We start from the raw sequence: 14,140 nt of genomic DNA on the forward strand, positions 1-14,140 counted from the left end.
GACGCGATGTGGAATGCAGGTGCTGGAGGTGGAGGTGGAGGTGGAGGGGTGGAGCGGCGATAACGGCGGGAGTAAGAACCAGCCTCGTGGTTGTGCCTGCCCTTGCGGCCGGAGATCCAATGCAATCCCATGGTGTCCGGCGGCGAGGTGGAGCTAGGGTTTGGAGAAGGCGAGCGTGTCGGGCTTCGAGGAGGCACGCATCGCCGAGAGTGAAAGTGTGGACTCCCACCGGTCCACGGCTACCACATTAAAAGGACCACGACTGCTCGGTCGGGGTGGCTGACAGGCGGGCCACCCGCGCATGCGCTATAAATGTGGACGATGGGAGGTAGTTGGATGACTGCCACATGGGCCCGAGGCGGACACGGAGCGGGCGCGTAGGCGTTCGTTCGACATCAGTGTGAACGTGTATCAGACGCAAGTTTGGGTTGAAAATGAGGCGGGCCAGACGCTAAACGGATAAAAACGGATGTGGTCGTGCGTTGGGCCGTGCCGTGTGTCCGTTTGGGCCTGACCCCCAAGCCGACTCGCCTCCTCTTCCTCTCCTGGCAAACCCTAGCCCCACCTCACCGCCGCCGCTGCTTCGCCACCCATGGAGGAGGAGGAGGAGGGCGAGAGCCGCGACTGGGCCGGGATGCAGTCAGACGCGCTCTCCACCATATTCGGGAAGCTGGACGCGGCCGACCTCCTCACGGGAGCCGGGCAGGTATGCCACGCGTGGCGCCGTCTCGCCGACAGCGACACCACGCTGTGGCGTCGCGTCGAGATGACCCACGATGGAGACATCCTGGAGGCCGGGGCCATGGCCTGCGCCGCCGTCGACCGCGCCGCTGGCACCATGGAGGCCTTCTCGGCCGACACCTTCGTCACTGATCTCCTCCTCCGCTACATCTCCGACAGGTTGCCACATCTTTCCTCTTCCTGTTACATACATGCCCATTTCTTTCGTGAGATTGCAAATAATTTCGTCGATTGGTTCCGATGACCAAAGTTGTATGTAATTGCGAGTCTCTGCCAGTTAGTACCTTTAGTTGGGCTGAGAGGACAGTCTTGATCCTACTCCTCGTAAATTAAAACGCATATCTGTATCTTCTTAATTTAACATAAGCTCCTGGTGATATACGTTTGCTCTTGCTTAGAAAATGGACCTTTCTGCTGTGTTATTCGACAACCTTTCTGCATCCTTTTATTTCTGCAAGGAATTTGTTCTCCGTTTGAACCTCAAATTTACTCCACAAATTTGTGTTGGTGAATTAAAATGCATCAAATTTGTGTTCTCCGTTTGAACCTCAAATCTGCATCCTTAGAAAATGCCCATTTCTTCCATACGACGGCAAATACTTTGGTTCATTGGATTGGATGACCAAATTTGTGAATGTGAGCCTATATTAGTTTACCTTTATTAGATGGACCCAGATGACAATTTTGGTCGTGCTGCAGGTAAATTAAAATGCATACCTGTATTCTTAACTTAAAAAATGTCTCCTGCTGATATATGCTTCCTCTTGCTTCGAAATGTGCCTTTCTGCTGTTTGATTTGACAGTCATTCTGCATCCTTTTATTTCTGCAAGGAATTTGTTCTCCGTTTGAACCTCAGATTGACTTTGTAGCGCCTTCAGATGTGAACCGTTGCTTTATCAAACTGTGGTCCACCAACACAAATGAACTTTTCTAAAATTTCCGAAATTGTGCAAGTGGTAATTAGTATTTCGTACAGAAGATTAGGCGTTGGTTAGGTTAAGATCAAATGGCATGCTGATATCACGAGTGGGTTAATTGGCACGATCAGTATAGAGTATGTAAAGATCCTTTCACTTCCTTTTCTTTTCTGACAATTCTAGTTTTTGTACCTAATAAAATTGGAGTGAGAAAAATGGTACTCCCTCTATAAACTAGTACTCCCTCCCTCCGGAATTACTTGTTGCGGAATTGGATAAAAATGAATGTATCTAGAACTAAAAGGGTCTGTCTAGGACACATCTAGATGTGACATAGTTATATCACATCTAAACTGATGTCCACTCTGTTTGTGGTCTAATTTCTTTTGTCCTATTTTTTTTGTTTCTTGTTGATGAATTCTATATTGATGAGAGCTTAGATGTGACATCCTTAAAAAACATCTAGATGTGAATTAGACAAAATAAAATTAAAATACGTCTAGATACATCTATTTCCGCAACAAGTAATTTTAGACGGAGGGAGTATAATATCTTTGTAGTGATCAAAAAGATCTTATATTAGTTTACAGAGGATCGGCAGTAAAATGCTTAGAATATATCGCGTGAGTCTCTAGTGCTGCATCTTTGTGTGACTCAATGTACCTTGGTAAACGCTGCTTCGGAGTACCGAGGGAAACCCTTGGCAGCAGCGTTGTCATCATCGCGTTCCTTCTTGGAGGTGTTGATAGGTGCCGGTGCTTCGGAGTCTTGGTGTAGTGGAAGATCCCGGTGGGCCCCGCGATCGTGAGGCTTCTTCGTTTTTGTTGATCCGCCGTTGTCGGCATTTGTTTCTTTTGCTCTTTCTTTGTCGTTTCTTTTGGGCGTGTCTGTGCTGCTTCCGCCCCAGCACCTATCCATGTATGGTTCGGTTGGTTGCTTTGTATACAAAGCGGGGGAAAACCCTTTTTCGGTAAACGCTGCTTAGCGCGTTGCTTGGGAGAAAAAGTGGAGCAACCCAGAAAATGTACGTAGAGTAGAATAGTGAAGGTTTGTTTTCCTGGTGGGAATTGGCCTGTTCCCACTACTCTGCCAATAGCGGGATTCCTGAGACTGGTGTCTTGTGCTCTTTGGGTATAAATCCCTAAAACTTACTCCCTCCGTTCCAAAATACTCCCTCCATCCCAAAATTCTTGTCTTAGATTTGTCTAGATGTGGATGTACCTAATACTAAAACATGACTTGATACATTCGTATTTAGATAAATCTAAGACAAGAATTTTGGGATGGAGGGAGTAGATGATCCAACTTTGTACTAACTTTTGGATCATTTATTTTGAAACGGAGGGAGTACAAGGGTAGGTGGGTTTCAGCGTGGAGACTTCACAGGGTAAAAGGCCATCTGAATATTTTTGTTGGTTGACAGCAAATTATCTTCTCCTGATGATTTACTTGCTGTAAAGGTCCAAGTATTCTTGATCTATAAACCACAAATGCTCACTTCAATGGTCTGACCTGCATGGTTAACTAGCATTTTATGTTATTAAATGTTTTTGAGTAGATGATAAGAGTCATACAGCTGACATGGTGGTACATGTTCTACCTTCTGTATTAACTGGAGCGTAGAAGGAGCACTTCAAAATAAAGATGTAGGTTGGCTCTGTGCTGATTGGGTGACTTCTATGTGTGAAATAAGCATTGTAATTTGTACTGAAAGGCTGAATGTTTTAGTGAGCTTGCACATTTCATGTACTCCCTCCGTCTGAAATTACTTGTCATCAAAATGAATGAAAATAAATGTATCTAGAACTAAAATACATCTTAATACATCCATTTCAATGACAAGTATTTCCGGACGGAGGGAGTAGTTAACTACACACTCGAATTGGTTCATATTTGTTGCACTGTCGGGGCCTCCTCTTCAACATTTCCTTCATACAAACTGTTGAAGGCCCTTTGCTGAGTGCACATTCCATACCCTTTGTGTAAACCTGTATCATGTAGTAATAACAATAGCCAACAACTATGTAGTGAACAAATAAATGTGTAACTACTAATAGTAGCTACTTTCTGTTATGGTATTGCAACTTCTATATCCCCTCGCTGAAGCAAAAAGGCTCCATTTTTTTGAAATATTCTTGTGACCATCTTTTTATTTATTTTTTTGTGAAAAGGGTATGAGTTTATTCTTCTGAAATAGTGTTACAGTCCGCTAATACAAAGCAACCATCTGTTTGCTTGGTAACTGTAGTGCTAGTCAGAGCACATATTTTCTTTTCGTTGTGTTGATCTGTTGGTGCATTGAAATAAAGTGATCTCACTTTTATTGATTGATGATTGAATTTGCTGGATATACCAAGTTTGATTTCTACCAGAAGCATGGTGTCATAGGCTTGGGGTATAAAGGTTTTGGTTGAGCGAATATTCTGATTGTGGCTGATAGGAGGGACGAAACTGTGCACCTCGTTTACCCATGGTTTTTGAGCTAGTGAATTGCAAAAAACCACCACATTAGCACCTAAGTTTGCAGAAAACATCGGTTCACGATTTCTTGCCAAAACCCACTAATTTTTGGTCTAATCTTTTGCAAAAAACACTAGTTGATGGCTTTGCTTTGGCCCATCTGATGACGATTATGACTGATGGAGCCCACCATTTGCTGATGTGGTGCAACGTTCGCGATAAACAATGTTAGACGAGTCATTTGCGAAAAACTCCTCCCTCCTTGAAACTACCCTGATCCAGATGGGGATCGAGCAACCCCGTCGTGTGAGCTTCTGTAAAAGGAGGAAGGAGGAGGCAGTAGGCCGGCGACCCTGTGCTGGGGGTGCGCAGGTGGGTGCCGAGGGTGTCAGGCGACCCCGTGCTCGCGTTCCAGGTGGGCTCCCGAGGGCGCCTGTTGGGTCCTCGGGGTGGCCGGCGACCCCATGCTCGCGTTCTGGCCTTCCAGGTAGGTGCCCGAAGGTGTCCTCGATAGATACAGGAGGGTGGCCGGGGAACTCCCGGCTACAGAGCTTCATGGCAGAGGGGAGGCCGGTCCAGGGCGCATCACTCGCAAGCTCAGTGGCGACGCCGCCTGGTGAAGGCCTGGATGCGGGCGAGGAGCCAGAGGGGCAGGCGCATGCGTTCTTCAACCGGTGAGCTCCAGCTGCCACGAGGATAGCGGCGGCGTCTGACTATGGTGGGCCGTGCTCGAGGTCTGGGCCATTGGAGAACGACTAGGGCACTCGCCGGCCGACGACAACGTGGGAGGACTTTTTAGAGATGGAGAGAAAATGATTGACTAATCAATGGGCCGGCCCACCCGCCCAGCCAACTCCGCCGCCAATTGCCGTAGTAGCCACGTGCATGTGCCCGTGCCCTCTGCTCCCGCTCCTGGCGACGAGGCCCATGATCGGCATGCTGCTGCTTTGCTCGGCTGCTTGGGAGCCCAAATCAGATTTGGAGCTGATTGCTTATTATTATTATTATTGAAGGGTGTCCCTATAAAACTACAGGGACTATTTGTAAATCTAGACAATTCCGCATCTAACGCCATCTACCGTAGATCGTTATGCCAGGTCATCAAATGTGGGACCCACATGTCATAATAACAGTTAAAATGCCCAAAGAGACTGATCAGTGTTTTTTTGCAAAAGATTAGTCCGAGAATCAATGTTTTTTGTCACAAATTCTTAAACCGGTGTTTTCTGCAAATCTAGACTTCAAAATGGTGGTTTTCTGCAATTCACTCTTGTTGAGCAGAGAGAGATAGAACGCCCGACGTGATAGCAGGGGAACAAAGATTGGGATTATACTTGCTTGATTATTTTTCAACTAGTGTTTGGCCATTATTTAGGCTATGCGTACAAACTTATCTGACTTCACCTCAATCTGAATCTAACTCAACAATTCCTAATTATTCTGACTTCCTAATTGAAAAATAACCTATTCAAACTCTTTCTTAATTATATCTATAGTCTATACTGGAGTAGAAATTAAGGAACTCTCTTCTTGGACCACACGTCATTAGCGGAATCTAGTTTAGGCTTGAATTTGCGCCTGTTGTAGGGTGGATGCCACCTGACACATGTTTCATTGCCCTCTTTTACTCTTCTTCTCATCGTTTGACTGAATGTGATATATAGAATTCACACACAGTATCAAGTCATGTGGTATTTTGCTAGAACTGCATATTGAAGTTCATTTGCATGTGATTGCAGTTATCAACCTTTTTGAAGATTATGATGAATCCAACATCATAGAATGTTTTATTTGCACATGGACTTCATTTGGTTATGTTGTTCCAGTGGTATTTCTCACTGTGAGCTTGGAAAGCATGTATAGATTTGATGTAGCTTAAATGTTTGGGTTGGTTAAAAACTTACCATGTCTCAATGCAGAGCATTCTCATTGAAGAGCCTTCAGCTCAGCTTTTGTGATAAAGTATTTGATAAAGGGTTGGCTGAGGCAATTAATCGCCTTCCTCAGCTTGAAGAACTGGATATTTCATTCTGCTCATTGTATGGCAATTTTTGCGAGTTAGTTGACAAAAGCCGCTCACAACTGAAATGCTTTAGGCTAAATGAACGCTGGGCTGATTTTCATAAGCGGTTTGATGCAGCCTATGAGCGCATGGAGATTGAACCAGAAGCATCATGGATTGCTAACAGTATGCCTCGTCTCCAAGTCCTTCAGTTGATTGGCAGCGAAGTAACTAATGATGGACTGATGGCAATCCTTGACCATTGCCCTCACCTTGAATCACTTGACATACGTATGTGCTACAACCTCCAAATTGATGATGCTATGAAATCAAAGTGTGCTAGAATTACAAACCTTAAGCTTCCTCATGATCCCATCTCTGATTTCAAGTACTGGGCCTACGTTGACAGTGAGGATTACAGTGAAGATTACTCTGGTTCTGATTTTGAGGTTGATATGCACGATGATTTGCTGGATGTGGTCATGGATGATGATGCTGATGATGCTGATGGTGAATTCAATTATGTGGATGATTATGATGATGTCGGCTCAGAATCTGCCATGTATGATGATGTCGATGACATCTAAACGCTGACCATGGGCTTTCACTTTGGCGGGATTTGGAGCTGAAATGATGCGGTGTTCTCCTGTTGTTGAATGAAATCCTTGAAGTGGGGTTCAAGCACTTTGTTATGTGTGATTCTCTTGTGTTCGTGTCACCTGTTTGTTTCTCACATTTTTGCAAGAAACTAATCCATCCTCTTGCTGTGAGACTGGGTTGTTCGATTATCACTCTTTTCACTTGTAGTTTGTGCTGCCTTGTGACTTGTCATGGAATTAGATTCTTGTAATGAAGTATGACACCCCTCTTATGATTTTGGTTTCTTTGTGTTTGACCCCATCGCGGCCACTGAATCCTCTCAAAATGGCGCAATGCCATAGATGTCGGTGGCCAGCAAAGACCGCAACCTCTCAAAATAGCTTGCAATAATGAGATGCTGTCTGATGCGCTCAGTCGCAATAGGCAGCCATTATTTGATTTGTCACATGGAGTAGCTCAAGTGGAACACTAGAAATGGTTATTATTTTATTTGGAATATCTGTGCAACACTAGAAATGGCTGATGTTGCACATCCTTTATTCTAGAATGAACCATTTAGTTAGAAACAAATTTATCTCCCATGGAGCGTTCATAAGTCCTGATTTGCCCTGCCTCTTGGCTGTCTAGAATAGGAGGGAGTTTTTGGATGCTTGAAGATTAATCCTAATCTAGATGGTTAGTACAATAGTTGAATTCCTGCCTAACGCTTGTAGAGATCAAACATATTCTGTGTGTCTCACCAGTCACCAGATATAATATTTGCGGAAGGCAATGCTGATTTAACCATGTGTGTGGTTCATTTTCTCATATCGTGATGTTCTCAGTTCATCACAGAATCATTTTTTATCAAAATATCATATGTTTAAGATATCTGATGTATGTTCATCACAGAATCATTATTTATCAAATTATCATATGATCGACCATAAAGGATAACCAGGCTAGAAAATACACACACACACACAAAAAACCATACTAAGCTGCTATAACTCACATCGATTGCTCAGAACATATGAGCTGAGCATAAGAATCCTACCAAGACCTCCTCTTACTTGGGGTGAAGATTAACATAATCATGGGGACCATATACCTCAAATAATTCAGCTAAAATGCTATTCTTCCTTTTCGGGTTGCATCCCATGTCCTGACATAGTTGATCATTATACCACATGTGAAGAAGCCCAATACAGGACCTCCGGAAGTAGACACGAGAATAGCGCTTCATGAACTACTCCCACTCAAGGATATCACCCTGCATCGCTTTAACACTTGGTAATCTGAATCCACCATCAATGAAATGCGCCAGCCATTTGGCCCGAATTTCTGCAGTGTACAGATTCGCTAGACTCTCTGAATAACCGAGGACCGCGAGTTGTGGAATCTTAGGATGTATGCACTCCCTGAATATAAAATATGAAGAGTATATTCAATAACCTAATCTTGATTGAAAATAAGGAACACATGTAAACAAAAGTCAGGTTGTAATAGTGAAGTAACCTGTAGAGAGGTACAGTCGAGGATATTGGCCCAACTGCAATACTCTGAAAGTATTCTGAAGTAAACATGTTCGTGATCTTTTGGTCTCCCTTGAATCCCGTTCCGAAGATCACTATATCGCTCTTTATCGGGGAAGATTCACCTTCAACAACTACACCTTCCTTGCAGAAGCTAAAGGTCTTGGACTTCTTCAGAACAATGCTGCCTTCGTCTAGTCTCTTGTAGTGGTCCTTTGGTGTAATGGCAATCAAGCATGTCGCTAGTGCCTCAAAGAAGCTATGCTCAGGCACCATGTCATGCTTCTTCATGGGGATGGAGTAGTAGCTCTCAGCAAACTTTGAGAATAACCACCTCTATTCATATACAAACAAGAATTAAGCGTGTGTCAATTTAGTTTGAAACCTAAGTGTAAATTGCATCAATACAAAATAACATGCTGACTTTCAATACCAGTGGAGTCAAGATGGTGGCCAAGAGGCATAGGAGGAAGCCCTCACCAGGCTTGTGAATGAGGAATTCAGAGAAGCGATTTAGATACAAGTTTGATATAGGAAAACCCCAAGCATAGTAGCTTGGTATGATCCAGTGCTTTGTTCGGACTACCATTGTACATGGATGTTCAATACATGTAGGATCAGCAAGCTTTACCTAAGTTCTCATCAAGAATAATTTATAGAATTCAGGCAATGTAATAATGGCAGACAATGCCACAATTTCGTCAAGTGACGAAAGACCGCCCTGTTGTTGGTCATGTGAACAAAAATTGGATGATGACATAGTTACTTCCGCGCAAAGACGAAATAAATTTTTAGTTGTAGGATTGTGTACCATTTAAGTCTGCACATTCGGCAGCTACGTCGAGCGCTGATTTCAAGTAGCCAATGACAGTCACACGCTTGCCCTTTAACATCTCGTTAGCTTTCTTGGAGCCCATTTTGGCATAATCCATGGTGTGGATCACCTGCCCATCAAATGCTTCTGGACCTTTGCCTGGAGGGAAAGTAGGTATGTTGGGCACACCTCTAAACCTCCCAATGCAAAGAACCACAAAGTCTGCCACGTGTGTCTGGAGACAGGAAAAATATGATGCATTTAATACCTCATTAGCTTCACTGATTGAAAAGGGACATTGCATGCTAGGGGTTAGAAAATGGAAGCAAAGTGGTTTTCACTTTCAGTTTTGGAAATATTTCAGCAACAATTTCAGTGATTTTGGTCAAAGTGCTGAAACAGTTGAATTCAACCAAAATTTTAAAATTACTGAAAATAATAAAAAAGATGCTTGAATTGCTGTGTACTACTGAAATTGCTTAATATTTTGCCGAAAGCTAAATGTTTCAGTGTCTACTGAAATTCAATGAGTTTCATCTGAATCTCATTGGAAGTGAAAACCATACAAACCATAGTTTTAAATAGCAGGCTATGGTATATAGCGGCAACCCCTAAAACAGCTCACTACCGGAATCGCCCCCTATGCCGACGGCCAGGGCCGTCGGCATAGCCCTTAGTCCCGTCGGGATAGACCTATGCCGACGGCCCCCGTCGGCATAGGGCCGTCGGCAACATATGCGTCGGCACAGCCAGGGAGGCCGTCGGCATAGAAAAGCCGTCGGCATATATGCTACGCCGACGGGGGCCGTACATCTATGCCGACGGCCCCGACCGTCGGCAACAATCACGCCTAACGGCGGCCACCGTTAAGTTAGGCCAGCTGCAGGACGCCACATGGCACCCCCTATGCCGATGGCCTGGCCGTCAGCTTACCGTCGGCATAGGTGTGCCAAAGAGCTCCTAGTTGCTGACGCGTGGCACCCTATGCCGACGGCATAGCCGTCGGCTTAGTTTAAAAGCTATGCCGTCGGCATAGGTGCCACGCGTTGCTGACGGCATAGCCGTCGGCATAGTTTGCTTCTGATTGGTGCCACGCGTCAGCAACTGGGAGCTCACGCCAGTCCTATGCCGACGGCATAGCCGTCGGCATAGTTTGCTTCTGATTTTTTTCTTTTTTTGTTTGTTTTCAAATCAGTTCAATTCAAATAACAGCACATATATAACAACACATATCAGCAGCACATATCAAAGAACGTAAGCATAAGCATCATCACACACACAAGTCTCTAAATGATCATCATCACAACCAACATAAGCATAAGCATATAGAAAAGCACCACACACAAGTCTCTAAATGATCATCACCACACACAAGTCATCTCAAGCAGCATCACCACACACTAGGCTTAAGCGCCAGGACATATTGCATGAAGATATTTATTGGTTGAACTACGATGTCAAGGATTCAGTTAATCCCGTATGCAATTCCTTTGTCTAGCAATGTGTTACTTTCCCGAGATTCAATCATCGGTGTCTCCATACCTAGTTCAGTCTCGTTGCTGGCAAGTCTCTTTACTCATTCCGTAATACAAGATCCGGTGACTAACCCATTAGCCACATTGCTTGCAAGCTCTTTATGATGTTGTATTATTGAGAGGCCCTAGAGATGTCTCTCCGTCATACGAAGTGACAAATCCCAGTCTCGATCCATGCCAACCCAATAGACACCTTCAGAGATATTTGTAGAGTACCTTTATGATCACCCAATTACGAAGTGACGTTGATAGCACACAAGGAATTCCTCTGGTACTCGGGAGTTTCATGATCTCATGGTCCTAGGAATAGATACTGGACATGAAGAAAGCTGTAGCAAAACTAAAGCGATAAGATCATATGCTAAGCTTACGGTTGGGTCGTGTCCATCACATCATTCTCCTAATGATGTGATAATGATGTGAACCCATTATCAAATGACAACTCATGTCCATGGTTAGGAAACCCTAACCATCTTTTATCAATGAGCAAGTCCAGTAGAGGCTTACTAGGGACACAATGTTGTTTATGTATTCACACATGTTTTTAAGTTTCTGGCCTATATAGTTCTAGCATGAATAATAAACATTTATCATGAACGGGAAATATGATAATAACCATTTTATTATTGCCTCTAGGGCATATTTCCAACACATTGTGTTAAGCAAGGATAGATAGGACCACATGTAGAAGACATCCGCACAATCATTATTATAGGTTTGTTTGAGTTGTGGAAACATTAGAACGTGATCTTCTTTGAGGATGCTACACCATCGTCAAGATTTTCAGTGTAGAGGTTTGAGAATGAGGGTGAAGTCTGGGAGGAGGCAGGGTTAGTGAGGGGAGCTTTGGACCCCTTCTTTGGGGCGATGTCGATGTGCAGTGGCAGGGCTATGCAAGCAAAGTTCAACGCGTAGTACAACGTAAGGCCAACTATTTTAACCCACATGAGCCAGTTTACTCTTAATCCTAAGCTGTATTTGCTATATGATGGGCGGGCCATGGCCCATTTTCCCAACACATAGCTCCGCCATTGTCAATGTGGATAGAGAGCGAGTAGTAGTTGTTAATTCTAAGCACTCCTATAGTCGCCAGTGTGTTTCAAATACATGTAACACACTGAGGTGGATTGCTTCTTTACCGTCTCTTCTATACTATATGATATGCATGCTTGTGCGTGAGAAAAAAAGAGAAAATGTCTTGTGCTCCACTACCTTTAGTGCATCATGCATACTATATCCATTAAAATTAGGTTATGGGAGAAGAGATGGAATTATAGGCGGCCCATGGAGGCGGAACGTATCCTATACTCCCAGCATATCGTGTACTCCTGGGTCATCTGTATTATTTGAGATATTTAAAAGTCACCAATAGTTGTAAAATAGATCCACAACACCAAACGTTACTTTAGCATATCATGTCATAAATTTGAAAACTAAACTAAATATTTAACTCCAAAAAACAAAGCGAAAATTATGTGTTGATAGTGTTAATGGGCCAAATCCGTAGCCCGACTGCCCAACTAGAACTGGCTACAATGTTAAGCTATACTGGATGATACACTACACATGTCTCAAAAAAGATGCTACACTACACACACTGCTTCTAATAGACTCCCTCTATAAACTAATATAAGACATTTTAGGTCACTACTTTAGTGACCTAAAACGCCTTATATTACTTTACAGAGGGAATATTTTAATAAGATCTAGTTATATAAAATAGTTATTTGAAGTACTATTACAAGGACTAAAATAAAGCATGCATGTGATTAATATAATTATAAAATATTTATTACATATGGGCAACATATTAGAATTAAAAGATTTCAAACTTTTTCCATGCATGGTTGCATGATGACATGGGCCTTATCCAATGCATGATAGCATGAGGAGATGACATAGTTGCATGCTAAGATAAATATGTTAGTAGGGATCACCTACTTAGTTATACTAGATGATAACCCATTTTTGTTGCGTGCGCGGATATTTTATAATATATTTCAATGAGATTTGCTTCTATGAAACATCAATATTTAGAGTAATAATATGAAAATAAAACTAAAAATACATATAAATTAATGTGTTTGATTATTTGTTAAATATAAATAGCATAATAGAATGGAAACGATTTGACCTCCTCAATGACTTTGAGGTTTGTTCCGAATATCAGTATGTCATCAACATACAAGCACAGTATAACTCCTTCGCCCCCACCATGGCGATAGTATACACATTTGTCAGCCTCATTTACAACGAAACCAACAGATGTCAGAGTTGTATTGAACTTATCATGCCATTGCTTAGGTGCTTGCTTCAGACCATATAAAGATTTCAGCAACTTACACACCTTCCTTTCCTGACCATCTATCACAAAGCCATCTGGCTGTTGCATGTAGATTTCCTCATTTAGCTCTTCATTCAGAAAAGCCGTCTTAACATCCATTTGATGGACGAGAAGACCATGTGAGGCCGCCAACGAGAGTAATACTCGAATGATGGTCAGTCTAGCCACAGGTGAATAAGTATCGAAGAAATCTTCCTCTTCTTTCTGGTCATAGCCCTTGGCCACAAGCCTGGCCTTGTACTTTTCAGTCGTACCATCGGGCCTAAGCTTTTTCTTGAACACCCACTTACATCCCAATGGTTTGCAACCATAGGGACGCTCAGTGATCTCCCATGTCCCGTTAGCCATGATGGAATCCATCTCGCTACGGACCGCATCCTTCCAGTAGTCAGCTTCTGGAGAGGCATACGCTTCTGAGATAGAAGTGGGAGTATCATCCACGAGGTACACGAAGAAATCATCACCAAAGGTCTTTGCAGTCCTTTGTCTCTTGCCCCTACCAAGGGTTTCCTCGTCATCCTCCTCAGGATTTTCATCATGTGTTCGTTCATAATATTCCATAGGAATGGCAGGCTCAGGAGTCTCCTCAGATTCCTGTCTAGAAGTGCTTTGCATATCTCTCATAGGAAAAATATCCTCAAAGAATGTAGCATCCTTAGACTCTATGATTGTACCGACCTTCTGGTCAGGTAACTCAGATTTCACTACTAGAAATCTATAGCCAATGCTGTTCTTAGCATAGCCCAAATTAACGCAGTCCACAGTCTTGGGTCCAAGCTTACGCTTTTTGGGGATCGGCACTGTGACGCCCCCGAATCAATCGTACACTAATCATGCACGCAAATGTGTACGATCAAGATCAGGGACTCACGGGAAGATATCACAACACAACTCTACAAATAAAATAAGTCATACAAGCATCATAATACAAGCCAGGGGCCTCGAGGGCTCGAATACAAGTGCTCGATCATAGACGAGTCAGCGGAAGCAACAATATCTGAGTACAGACATGAGTTAAACAAGTTTGCCTTAAGAAGGCTAGCACAAACTGGGATACAGATCGAAAGAGGCGCAGGCCTCCTGCCTGGGATCCTCCTAACTACTCCTGGTCGTCGTCAGCGGGCTGCACGTAGTAGTAGGCACCTCCGGTGTAGTAGTCGTTGTCGTCGACGGTGACGTCTGGCTCCCGGACTCCAGCTTCTGGTTGCGACA

General features: G+C 43.5%; 1 protein-coding gene and 1 pseudogene across 1 annotated transcript; one reads left to right on the plus strand and one right to left on the minus strand.

The window, feature by feature from the left end:
- Window positions 1–508: 508 nt before the first annotated feature.
- Window positions 509–6,975, plus strand: LOC119367099 (putative F-box/LRR-repeat protein 23). Its single transcript, XM_037632713.1, has 2 exons — window positions 509–900; window positions 6,039–6,975. Exons 1-2 carry the CDS (start codon window positions 593–595, stop codon window positions 6,706–6,708), a joined length of 978 nt encoding a protein of 325 aa, XP_037488610.1. The 5' UTR covers window positions 509–592; the 3' UTR covers window positions 6,709–6,975.
- Window positions 6,976–7,500: 525 nt separating this feature from the next.
- LOC119360433 lies at window positions 7,501–9,991 on the minus strand (annotated as a pseudogene).
- Window positions 9,992–14,140: the final 4,149 nt, after the last annotated feature.

Source organism: Triticum dicoccoides, chromosome 2B (genome assembly GCF_002162155.2).
Source record: "Triticum dicoccoides isolate Atlit2015 ecotype Zavitan chromosome 2B, WEW_v2.0, whole genome shotgun sequence".
Lineage (NCBI taxonomy): Eukaryota > Viridiplantae > Streptophyta > Magnoliopsida > Poales > Poaceae > Triticum > Triticum dicoccoides.

Bases quoted from the DNA above. Each gene is read 5' to 3' on its own strand.
- LOC119367099 (XM_037632713.1), top strand. From the start codon at position 593: ATGGAGGAGGAGGAGGAGGGCGAGAGCCGCGACTGGGCCGGGATGCAG. The intron at 901-6,038 runs GTTGCCACATCT...GTCTCAATGCAG, and splicing joins CTCCGCTACATCTCCGACAG to AGCATTCTCATTGAAGAGCC.